This window comes from Rhipicephalus microplus, chromosome 2 (genome assembly GCF_043290135.1).
Source record: "Rhipicephalus microplus isolate Deutch F79 chromosome 2, USDA_Rmic, whole genome shotgun sequence".
In the NCBI taxonomy this organism is placed as follows: Eukaryota; Metazoa; Arthropoda; class Arachnida; order Ixodida; family Ixodidae; genus Rhipicephalus; species Rhipicephalus microplus.
In genome coordinates this window covers 135,774,864-135,787,685 of record NC_134701.1, presented here as the reverse complement: position 1 = coordinate 135,787,685, position 12,822 = coordinate 135,774,864, and the positions used below count along the sequence as shown (strand labels likewise).

The 12,822-nt window shown below is 46.2% G+C and overlaps 1 protein-coding gene across 1 annotated transcript; it reads right to left on the bottom strand.

Moving 5' to 3' along the window:
* Positions 1 to 554: 554 nt before the first annotated feature.
* LOC119179393 (uncharacterized) lies at positions 555 to 4,012 on the bottom strand. The gene is made up of 3 exons (XM_037430460.2): positions 3,916 to 4,012; positions 2,279 to 2,451; positions 555 to 758 (listed from the first exon to the last, which is right to left on the bottom strand). The coding sequence occupies exons 2-3, from the start codon at positions 2,443 to 2,445 to the stop codon at positions 590 to 592; spliced, it is 336 nt and encodes a 111-aa protein (XP_037286357.2). The 5' UTR covers positions 2,446 to 2,451; positions 3,916 to 4,012; the 3' UTR covers positions 555 to 589.
* Positions 4,013 to 12,822: the final 8,810 nt, after the last annotated feature.

Here is a 12,822-nt window from a genome sequence, read left to right as displayed (position 1 = left end):
ACGTTCTAGGCCTTTCTTTCACGTGTTTCATACCTGCGTACTCAGTGGTACAGGTCACTCAAACCGCAGCTATATATGTACAATGTGCTGCGCGTATTCCGTGCCGACCGGTTGTGCCCTCACGATCTCCGACGTCAGCGTAGTTCTGGCTGACTGGGCTGGCCCTACGCCATCTCCTGACGCCCAGCTTCGACGACAGCGCAGCTCTGACCTACCGGACTTGCTCTACGCCATCTCCTGACGCCGACAAGAGCTCTCGCAAGTGGTGCCCCGTCCTCGCACTCCTGTGACCGTGTTTCCATCTTTCCTATCTCTCCTATCCCCTCGATGTGTCGTCGCTCTCTGGCTTAGCTCATCTATCTTTCTCTCTCTCTCTACACCTTTATTCCTATCCTTTTAATCCCTCATCACCCTTATCCCTTGTGAGCTACTTTCGAGGTGTCGCACCTTGAAGCAGACAGTTACGGGGCTCACTTTTCTCTTCCTTTCTCTCTTAGAACCGCTTTGTGTATACAACGAAAAGATCGAGTGCTTTCAAGCGAACAGCCTTTCTTTCTTTCTGAGCTCTTGTGCATTTTTATTGGGACATTCATTTTGGCACGTAGTCGAAGACGTCCACTTTCTCCTTGAGCGGCTTGGAGACGTTGATCTCGGCGCCATGGCCCTTGCGGGCGTCCAGGTCACTCAGGGTTGGGCAGGTGGCTCCGCGGAGGCATCTGTAGTGGCACTCGTACTGGTCGCAGAGTCGCAGCGTACACCTGCACACGCCGCATTCGTCAAAGCACATTAGAGTCTGTGAAACAGCGCTGAGTCTACATGCCCGAACAATAGCATGTCTCCTTTTAACAGCCGGAGGCTTTTCAATTAAGATATCGGTAAACTGCGCTCCGTTGAGCGAGAACTTGTGTTTGTTGTTGTTCACCTATTGATAGTGGCACATACCCATTGGCCCAGTGGAGCCGAGAACTCCACTGGTGGGTATGCACAACGGGAATGAGGCGAGCTCCACTAACGGATACAACAGGGGTGAGCGTTAAAGGGACGCTAAAGACAGAAAAAAGATGTTTTTTTGCGTATTACTAAAGCACAATTTGACAGTCCCGAAAACACCACCCTTACCGCGACACGACTATTCGTAAGGGAGAAAAGCGTTAAAAAATGCTTGTGGGAACGCCACCTTGAGATTCACGAACCAAACACCGTGACGTTACAGATTTCGAAGGCGTATACTGAGTCTAACGTAGTTTCAAATCGATAATAATGAAGTAGCATTGTCATCTGTGGGTGTCATAGGCCTAGAATTCGAAGTTTCCGAAAGTTTCGACTAGAGAATGCTCAAAAATACGAAAAAAAAACATATTGAAATGCCTATCGTCACGCGCAGAGTCTTCGGCGCGAAATGTAAAAGTGAAACTCCAACGTTGATTTTATTCACAAATACTGAGCTCATGATAGTGGAGCTCGGCATTGGAGTTCTCAGAGTGCAGTTTGTCGATGTAGACTATTTATTGTTTTGTGTCCCTTTCACCGAAAATTCAGCTCGGTGACTTGTGGACCGCGCGAAATGCGCGAAATACATGAGAAAGAAAAAGAAAGAGAAGAATTTATGTAGAGAAATGAGCTGCTAAAAAGAAAGAGAATAGTCTTTTGGCCGATCCCTCAGAGTGGGTGTGAGCCTTTCATATATAAGCCACCACCACCACCACCGTCATCATCATCATTCGAGAGAAATAAGGGGAATGAAAACACGCAATGACAGAAAGACAAATAATGACACAGAAAGAGAACGAAAAAGATAAAGAGAAACAAAGGAGGAGACATGAAGAGCAGAGAGGGATAGAAAAAGAGATAAAAATAAAGATCCAAAGACAGAAAAAGAAATCGAAAGAGAGGGAAATAAACAGGAAGAAAAAAAGAGTTGGAAAAGCTGAGAGCAGGACGAAAAGAGAAATACTGCAGCAGCAGCTGCCGTGTAAAGGGTGCGTGCTACGGTTTACCTGGACATGCGGGATTGAAAGCGTGTGCATGTTTTATTGAATACTCTAAAAGTGGTTCATTTTTCACGAGAGGTTCTGTACCTGAAAATGAATTCTCTGCTTGTAAGGCAGTGGCAAATGATTTCCTATATATGGCTCTATACTTTTGTGCATTGTAGGACATGTAACACTGTCAGTGGCTCACCACATCTATCGCGCCGAAAAGAAAAAAAAAAATAACGTGGCTTCGAGTCGTACGAGTTGAAAATGCATGATTTGAAAATGCAAGGACGTTGCCCTACCTGTAGGTGCAAGGGCGCTGATACGGATATCGGCCGCCCGGGTACTGGGGCTGATGCTGCCATCCGGTTCCGTGCGTGGGGTAGCGCCTGCGTGGCTCGGGCTCTTCGGCTACGACTGCCGCGCACAGCACAGCTGCCACCAGGAAAAACACGCCCGCAGATGCCATCTTCACCTGCGGCGCGAAAAGCGTTCGGAAGTTTAACCTAACAGAGACCGGAAGCAGTTCGTGTTATTTGGGTATTCGTGTTTTAAAAGACACTGCGAACAAACACGGACGCCAAATAGAAAAGTAAAATGCACCACAAACGCGCACTAACAACTCCAAAGTTGCGCAGTGGTGGAAAAAAAGGTAGACACAAAATATTATCTGTTCATGCTCAGGCAAAAGGCGGCACGTATCGATTCGGCACAAGGGAGAGGGAAGAGGTGGGGGGGTAAGTGTTACGCAGTAATCGGGGACTAGCAGTCGTAAACTAGAAGTTGTAATGGACGCAGTAATCGAGGACTACTGCGTAACACGTGATATGTAAGTCCGCGGGATAGGTTCGGGTACTCCGATGCTTCGTTATTCGAGTTAATTTTTAAAACACGAACTAGTGCAGCACAGCCTGAAGCCCGTCGATTTTCTGTAAGGGCCCTTATAGAGATGCGTGTGACAGCTTTTCTCGTGGAGCATCCCCCCAAAAATATGTCGAAAAAAAAGAGCATTGCGATTATTGAGGTTCTGATTCTAGCTGTTCAAACACGACAGTTTCACCGAAAGATGCGGGCCTGTGGCTCCAAGTCGGCCACATTTGTCATTCTGTTGGGCCTGCGGCGCCAATGTTTTTTGCGCACGGTTATGGCCATGCAGGTAGGTTTCTGGTGACAATGCCTACAGATGAGTCGGTCCCTGCTGCCGCGTTCCAGGAACTGTTTACTTCCCATCTTTATCGCAGAAAGGCCGAAAATCCCTCCACCCCTCCACACTCTTTGATGGAGAAACCTGCGCACGCATATGATGATACGAACTCACTCTGTACAGTGAAGATGATTCTCATGGGCATTAGAAATGAAAATGCATTCTCCGCTGATCACAGCATCTAAAACAGGGCTCGAAAAATCACAAACTGTATATATCCCTTCACTCTACGCCCTTCACTCAACGCTGAACGTTTTTGTTTTTCAATGTCCCGTGGGAATCTTTTTTTTTTTTACTTGTGGAAACGAGTAGCAGTTTTATCCCGGAACTTTTCGCTTCCAACAAGGCTGCTAAACGTTAAGCTTCGAGTGCATAGTCAGTTGTTACTATAGTTACTTCTCGACTATTGACGGTGCAACCTGCCGCCTCTTCGTTGTCGTCACTGCCATACTGAAACTACTTGAGTATCCCGATCAGCCAAGGCGTAAGTGTTTCTTGGCGCGCAAATCGAAACCACGTATACGCGAGGCTTTCCGGCGTTTTAACGATGGTATTATCCAAGCAACGCGAATGTACGATCGTATTAGCCGTAAGAAAATGCATTAACTCTATATGCATCTGTAGGAAATAAAGAAAAAACAAAGAATGGATTATGCCGAAAAACGTGTTAAGCGGGATCGTATCAACGAGATTTCGCTGTATGACTTCTCCCAGCGCCCATCCTCATGAACTCACCACTGCGAGAAGTCCGTGGATTCCTCCTTGAAGTACGGTGCCGGTGTGGAAGGAGTGCCCGATCGGCAGCTGCCGGCGACCGTTCTTATATATGCGCGGTTTTCCACCGCCTTATCAGCCGGCTGCCCGGCGGATGGTTTATCCACCAGCCGACGTGCCATCCTCAAACCTGCTCTTCCGGGTTTCCTGGCCGAGACTCGGAGCGATGCAAGTGACTTTGAGTTGTTGTCCGCGTCGTTGTGAAATTTTATTTGGTCACATGCACGCCCGCGCTTAGTGCACTGCGTTTAGCACGCACTATCGAGATGCTGAAGAAGAAAAAAAAAAGAGTGGCGTTGGTTTGGGGCCCGCCACAAGACCGGAATACGCGGCCAAGGGCAGATTTATGGGCGAAGATTTCGAAAGCTGGATACCGGAGGTGCTTAATGGTAAAGCCGGTTACAACCTAAAAATAAACAAAACCTCCGCCGACGGAGCTGTTCGGCCCGTTTGTCAGTGGCTATGCAAGTAATGCAACAAATCGGGCTGGTTGGTTCAAGATGGCTTATAGCGACGGGCTCATGTTAGGGCAACACACTATAGAGAGCACACGGAAAACAATTCAACTGGATGCGTTTGAACAAAATTTCGGCTAACTTTACCTTTAAAAGAAAGCCATTCTCATATATTCCGGAGTTTACTCCAAATGTTTCGAATTTTTAGAGTATGTCTGTGGTCTGTACACGCAGACATACACATACAAACACACACATAGGCGGTGTGCAGGGAGGGGCGGGGGGGGGGGGGGTGTAGTAACCGAATAAGGGGAAGCCCCTAAAATCTGCCCCACATACTGACTTAAGGGTGGGAAGGGGGCGCTGCGACGAACCTTCGCCCCCCCCCCCTCCCCGTGATAGGGATTCCTGCACATCAACACACGCGAAACATCGTTGGACCCTCGCGAAAGACGCTGCACGATCACAGCGAAAGGTCCTGGAGTCCTCCCTAATTTCCAACGGGCAACACGAGTATACACTTGCAAGGTGCGCACAACACCACAAATCGTAATTTCTGCGTATTGGGGAAGCGTACACAATATGCCATTATTCGTCAATTTTCGGAAAAGCCTGGCGCGCGCTATATACACACCTGTAAGTCGTCACGTGCACTTGGTTGACGCTGTAGCTGATGAAGATGCAGAATTATGGCTCATCCTCTCGTGATGGGTTGGGAACGCTCTATAGCTACGGTTCACCCGTTACGCACTTCGCATTTTCAACTCGCAATTCGCAAGCCGAGAAACCATTACCCAAACTTCAGTGCATACTTGGTCGTCATCATTTTTTTCCCTTCTTTTAGAGGCCCAAGAACTTTTCTGGAGACGCTCACGTTATTTCTTTAGGGGACACGAAGGCAACGACGAGAAGCGGAATTCTCGGCACCGACCGGTCATGATTGGGCGTCTGACGTTCGTAAATCCAAGTGGGTGAAACGCAATCTTAACTCGGCCAAGAACGCTGTTTTTGCACAGTTAACAGGGCAATATACGTGAACGCATCTGTTACCCAGGCAAAGCGCGAGGAGCGACTTTCACCGTAGGCAGCCGAAATACCGACCACGTATGCAACGCAATTTAGGAAAAAAAGATCATTAGTTTTACGTACAGTTGCTAATCGCAACTTTTCATTACAAGCAGCTGGTGTTGCTGAAGACTGGCAGGTCACCGGTGTCACTTTCAAGGTGGCTATAACGATGTAGAGTCCCACTTTCACTGATCATATCACTCGCACACAAATTCTAGGTGATAGCATGTGTGGGAAACAGAATATTTCACAACACACTGCTGCCTTCGTTTCTCACTGCTCGATGAATACAGATAACCTAATGAACACGCTCACAAGCTGCGACGTCAATTTGCTGCAACTACAGAACGAAATACTTCTTTCTCCGTGGCTGCCCTAGCAGAGAGTATGACCATAGGGCCAGCTTCTAGGGATGAATCTCTAGGGCTGTGTGTTTAGAACCAGCGGTTAATGATTTTGAGTACTTGGTACTTTACAATGGGAGAGCATAAAGCCGTCCCAAGGGCCTCACAGTTTAGGGGGGGGGGGGGGGGTAGAAAAAGTGGGTAATGATTTAGAGCATACCAGGTACTCTACTATGGGAGAGCTTAAAGTCGTCCCCAAAAATTCAGTCACAGTTTATGCCCCAAGGGGGGGGGGGTAGAAAAAAAGGGCAACGATTTAGAGTACAGGGTGCTCTACTGCTAAGAAAGAGTGGGTAACTATTCAGATTACTTGGTACTCTACTATGAAGAGCTGAAAGCTGTCCCGTTGGCGTGACAAAAACTTCAGTATTGCGTACCTATAGACTCGTGAATGCGCGTAATCATAACTTGAATACCCTACTCTGCAGATTCTTCATAAACGTTACAGTGAAATATGTTGACTTTGTTTACGTAGTATATTCAAATCTTATTCGATTCAAGCTTTTATTCAAGCATTTTGCAACTATTTGACCACTGCATTGTTGCACTGCAACTATCTGACTCACGCTTGTTTGTGCTTACCCCGCTTTTTTTTTTTAATGTTCGCCAGTCGCGCCAAAGGGGAGCACAAAGAAACGCGAGGGTGCACCGGCACAAATCAGATGCCGCGCGAGCGACCACGAAACGCGCGGAGTTATACGTTTTGCCGGCCGAACTACTTACATAGCTTCAACAGCGTCGCACCTGATATATGAAACGGAGTATAGTTCGATGACTCACTTAGCAGGTGTGGACGGGTGGACTGACTGACGGACGCACTGAAGCGAAAACGAACGAACGGACGGATGGACGTAAGCACGGACGCACGGATGGACGCTTGGCATCACTCATTATCATTCACTCCGTGGGTAAGCTGTGATTTTTTGTTATCTCATTAGCGCGTGTCAGCACAGAAGAGGACGCAGAGTCGTTTGGTCCCCGCATCATTTTCTGATCACCCGACCTTCTTCGGTTGGCGAGTAAGCGTGTGACAACTTTTATTCCTCTAAAGGGTGAGCGATGAGGGAGGCTAAGTCAAGTAGGCTGCCAGGCCGTGCCTCTCGATCACAACTTGCGCTCGTTCCAGGATCCGTGTTTCTATGTTTCTGTCGGTGCTGCAAAGAAGAACCTCCCATTGTTCTTCGGGTAGGGGGTGGGTGGAAGAAGTTTGCGAGGCGCGGCGAGGGTGGAGTTACTGTATATATGCTCCCTACACTAACTCTAGGTGAACGATCATCGCAACACCCCCCCCCTCCATCTTTCCATCCCTATTACGTCAAAATGTGGCGCTAAGAAAATGTTACTATGGTGCAGACTTCGCCGCCCGCTTCTTGGGTGACTGGAAAAAGTGGGTGGTGGGGGAGGGGGGGGGGCTGCTCTTTTTGTGCACACACCTATATGCAAAGAAGTCTTTGCTTAAGATGATCCATTATTGTACTTCTGCTCATCATTAAACACTCTTTGTTAAGCTTATATAAGTAGCGCGTGATAGCGGTGTGACTATGATTATAACGCGGGTGCCATTTGTTGGACTAGTTGTCGCCTTCTTTCATTTTAGGGTAGGTTGTGTGTAATGGGATTTACCTAATTCATGTGGCACATAAGACTTTATGATGGTGATGTTTAATTTTCTGGTGGACTGCACAGATTTCTGCGGCACACACACACTTTTTTTACGCTATAACTGTTGACTTCGTCATTTTTAGTGTGCTGAGCATGAGGCGTAGGCAAAAATATGTTTTCGGGGAAGGGGGGGGGGGGGGGGGGCACGGGTTCCGTGTGCCACCCTTTGGCCATGCCACTTTAGGGTGCTGATTGTATAGTGGTGTGGCGCATACCTGCTTGGCGCATGCCCACATGCGTTACCACGGGTCCCACACACGTGAAAGACTGGACCGGGACAGCTCCGCTCTTCCTAAGCTTCGCAATAAGCGCAAAAATGAAAATAAAGAGATGTGACGTGCGTTTCAGGGCGGCATGCTTTTTGTCCGCCGCCTTGCGGCTGTAAACGTGAGAAGCAAGCAGTTTTTGAACGTAACGTGAAATGAAGCCTGTCCTCGGTTGCCGTTATAGTGAAAAACTTCGGTCAAATGGCGGAACAAGTCCACCTGAGTAAATGTGGGTGCAGACGTGGCGCCCGTAGCTGCTGATTATTAGAGGTTGAGGAGGCACTCCCCCCGCCCCGCCTTTCTTGTGGGCACGCCTCTGCAGCTGCAGCCAAATCATTTTGATGTTGTCGGACATACCATACACGTCGGTACGTTCCACAGTGCTCATGGTCTCCTCTGACCATGTCCCTTCGGTACAATCGATACTGTGAACAAAAAGAAAACTCTGAATTTCTTTGTTGTTTATCGGTTTATTGCTCCAAGCGTTCACACTGTTGCTGGCTAATTCAGTAAATTTAAAGATAAAGTTTAGCGCCCGTCATGGACCGTTCGCGTGATCTGTTTTTTTTTTTTCAATTTTTATAAGCATAACGAAACAAAAAAAATGTGGTCGATGCGTCCTAAATATGAAACGACTGGATCACTATTACGTGAAGGTGAAAGGTGTATTCTAGGAGTTAGTTAATTGCTTGTTTCGGACGTTAAGCAGTATGTATAGTTGAAAAATTATTACAATTCGCAGTTTGAGCAGTATAATACCTAATATTATTGAGTTTCAACGCACCATTGAAACTCTTGATATAGCTGAGCAAACCTGTTTGCGCTAAATCCAGATCTTACCGGAGAACAGGCAGGAGAAGCGAACACGTACCCTCACTTACAAAAAAAAAAGGGGGGGGGGGGGGCTGTACGCGTGGGGTGAAAGAATGAGGCTGTGGGAGACCTGTTTCAAGAGGGGCGGCAAGGACAGCTGGCTATGCTGGACCAAGCGCAGTGTGCCGCAAAGGCTAGCGGAGTCCTGGACTGAGGACTCCATCCACTTGCCAGAAGAAGCTTTAAGTCAATAAGTTTCCTTAGGTCCTCACGATATCCAATGCATAGACCGTGCTGTGTCCGTGCATTTGTCTGTTCGGCCAGTCTTCCACTCACCTGTCTTCCCTAAAGTCCCTGGATTTTCCCTTGTTCTTTCTCGAGTACCAACAGCCATTGAAGCGCCATCAAAGAATCTCATTGGCTAACGCTCGTTTTCGGCAACCATGTTCTTCCAAACGCTTTGACAGCACCCGGTGAAACGAGTGCCCCGCTCACTAACGATGGAGCATGGACCGGAGGAGAAAGGCGCAATCGCGTCCGCTGGAAGATGATGGGCTGGCTCAGACCCAGTAGTCCAGTTAAGGGTTGTGGAGTGGGCCACACACGTCGCCGCCCACCTTGGGTTGATGACCATCTAACACGGAATCATCCTCAGTTGCTTTCTGACGAAATAAAGTTTTACCATCCATCCACGGGCTAATGCACTCCGACATACGTGACTTATTAAATCTTCCTAGTTTGAAAACCCGGCTGCACGTGAGAGAGGGCCGTAAGCGAGGCAGTTGTCGCTACTTGGATAAAAGGAAAAAATTCTAGACTTTTGTTTTCCGTTTGTACTAGTCGGCGACTTCAACATACCTTAGGACCTAGTTTTGCTCCATCATTAGCATTCGCTGCAGAAATTTTTCATCAAAACTCAGGGTTCCTTTAATTCTCAAGTGCTGTCAGAGCACATCTATTCACAATTTACAAGCGAAGGGTGTCTTTAATCTCTTTCCGCCTGGGTCGTTAAAAATCCTCTGATATAACAGTCAAATGCAGCGGCCTAAACGATTGCGAAATATCATTATTGCATATCAAATTTAACAGTACATCAATACACTATATTAGCAAAATAAACCACTGTTACTGTCTCACATATGAAGAGTATGTAGAGTGGCATACGGAAAACGTCAATGTTGAATCATTGAATATGTAACATTCTTCGCTTTTCAGAAGAGATGTTTTCAATCAAGAAACTCACAAACGCGGGTGGCTGTTAGCTTTCTCGTGGTAAAGAACCTATACTACTCCAAATCGTTACCCCCTTTTCCAAACACAAGGCCAAGGGACGGCTGTCAGCTCTCTAGCTCACAGTAAAGTATCGAGTACTCCAAATCATTAACTACTTTTTCTAAAACCCGGCCGTTCGTCGGGCAGGCGTGCCGCAGGATTTCGCGTGGTGACTTAAGCTGTTTTTTTCGTCTAGAGGGCCTCATCGAGTGTGAGGTCCTTGAGAAAGCTTTATGCTCCCCCATAGTAGAGTACCAAGAACTCAAAATTGTTAACTACTTTTTCTAAACGGGACGGCTAACTGATCTCCCACAGTGCAGTTCGAAGCACTCGACACCTTTTCTAAACATACAAATTTTATTTTAAGTTCTGAAGGAAGGCGACTCCTGTTTTGCATTTTAGGGACGGCTTTCTGCTCTCCCATAGTACTTCAGAGTAACAAGTACTCTGGATCGTTAAATACTTTTTTCTAAACACACGTACAATTAATCTTACTCTCATGTTAAGTTCTAGACTTCTTTCCTCTTCACCGGGACATCTTATGGCTCTCCCATAATAGAGTGCGTCTAGTGCTCTACGCGTCGACAATTTATTCTAAACATGAAACAGGAGATATGACACCGGCAGAAATAATACCCTGAATACCGATGTTCGGTGCAGGGTGTTTTTTTTTCTAGAAATTTTAGGGGCGAAGCTCCTTAGGCCGTGGGTCGTTCTCTCCTCCGTATGTAGCCACTTCTAGTTTATGACTTGGTCAATAGATGGCGTTTTGTGTATGTGTCCTTGGGAATGATATAACTAGATGGGGTTAGTGGTTTTCACAGCATATCCACGGAGTGAATGATGAGTGGGGCGAAGTGTTCCTCCGTCCGTTTATCCGTGTGTCGACCTGTCCGTCTGTCCGTGCATGTTTCCGTGTGTCTATCCATCCGTGCATGACCACAGCATACCCAATGAGTGAATGATGATGAGTGGGGCAAAGGGTCCGTCCGACGGACGGACAGCTGGCTCACCAATATTGCAGGGAATATGAAATTACCTCTCTGTTAATCAAAGCGAGTAGCCATATTGTGATTTTGGCTTCTGCAATCCATTATGGTGCATGTAGCAAACAAGGATTGAGTTTGGTTATTGATAACTATAAGGAGCAACTACTAACTTTGGCTGTTTAATTCGAAATTCAAGTATGAACAATGTACTTACCGCACATGAGTTACCTACCAAGGCCCTCCTCCTTTGTTTTGCAGAATCGCAGGAATTTGAATAGTATGCTATGAAATACAAGTGAAATGACAGATGTATTACGTCATTACAGATGTATATATCTATGTGTGCGTGGACACTCACGTCGCTCATATTATGCAGGGACATATATTGTAATTTTGTTCAAAGCGTGCAAGAAAAATGGCCCACAGGGCATTCTTATGTCCCTAAATGGGAATTCGTCGTCTTAGTTGAGAATGTCTCTATATTTCTGAACAATGTTTCTGATGACCGCATCGAGCCAAACCATTGAGAAAGGGAATTCTCTCCTCTAAAACGCCATGATCACGTGTTCCGAGATCCTGGGTAACTTTCCGAATACAACCAGGGAGCTAGTGTTTACAAACTGTTAACGTAAGTGATAGGCTAATTACAAGACAACAGGGAGGTGTTGCTAACTAAAGCAACCTAACCCATCAATGTCACTACTGGGGGCTTGACCTTTGAAAAACGTTTGTCCAGACTCATCGAGCATATCTGTTTACAACCCACATACAACCCATATACAATCCTTATTTAAGGGCCAGTAAATAACCTTGTGGTTTGAAATGTCTGTTGAAGAAATCACATGGGATAAATAACTGTGCATTTGTACAATATAAACATCCTGGCACAAAAACTCTCTCATTAAGTGCAATAATGGGGAAGTTACAAAACATGAAAGGCCAAAGAACACCTCGCAACAAGGACTTGCAAGTATCTCAGTTGTCTGGTTATCCAGATTTAAATAAACGGGAATTCTGCTTATTCGGTTTGAATGAACATACACCCGCTTATTAGAATATTCGGAAACGAATATTTAGTTTTGCTGAGAGCTTATTAATAATAAGGTCGATAAAAGCACATATCAGACTTGTATAAATGGTTGCAATGTTTACTACAAACATGAGAATCCAAGAAAAACAAATATTTATCCTAGCTTTACAAAACGAAAATCCGGTTATGTTATTATCCAAATATCACTGTATTTTTAACCGAATAACCAACCGAATATCCGGTCAATCTGGTTATCAAGTTTTTGAAATTGAATAACCGATGACTCAAATAACCAGATAACTGGTTTTGCCGCAAAACCGGTTTAATGTTGATGCCCTACTTCCAACATTCGGTCATCACATAAACACAGCAAACATGTGGTGGTAAGTATGGGTCGTCTGCTGCTTGAAAACCTAAAAAGTGGTGTCCGACCTGACGCATCGCAGCACCACATTGTGGCTCAGTTTCAGCGCATAATACCCATAAAAATGCTGCTTTTTTTTTCTTAACGCGTGAACGTTTCGTTTTGTCGCTTCAGATTGTATATTCTTCGCTTCATATTGAAGGCACAACTTTCATTCCAGCATTTCACAGCAGCCGGCGAATACGCCCGAAGGTTGCAAAATGTGCTGTTTTCATTTTTCTTCAGAAAGAACCACCATGGTGTAAATATGATGGTAGGGTGAAGCATGCCCAAGTATTTCCAATTTTTTCGGCTAATGAGTACTATGCTTATAAAAAGGGCGGTGCCACCAAACTTGAAGTTCGCACGTTCTTTGCTGCAAGCGTTTCATATAGGGACGCTGCTGTCTTATAGCTACGGGAAACATGATACACGCCCTAAGGTTTATGTATTCTTGCTAAGGGCCTGTACACGCGCTCTCCGCATGGCCGTACAGCCTGTGGCGT

Excerpts from the sequence above, each read along its gene's own strand:
- LOC119179393 (XM_037430460.2), bottom strand. The coding sequence starts at position 2,445 with ATGGCATCTGCGGGCGTGTTTTTCCTGGTGGCAGCTGTGCTGTGCGCG. Across the intron at positions 759-2,278 it reads CAGCGCCCTTGCACCTACAG|GTGTACGCTGCGACTCTGCG; the intron begins GTAGGGCAACGT and ends CGGCGTGTGCAG.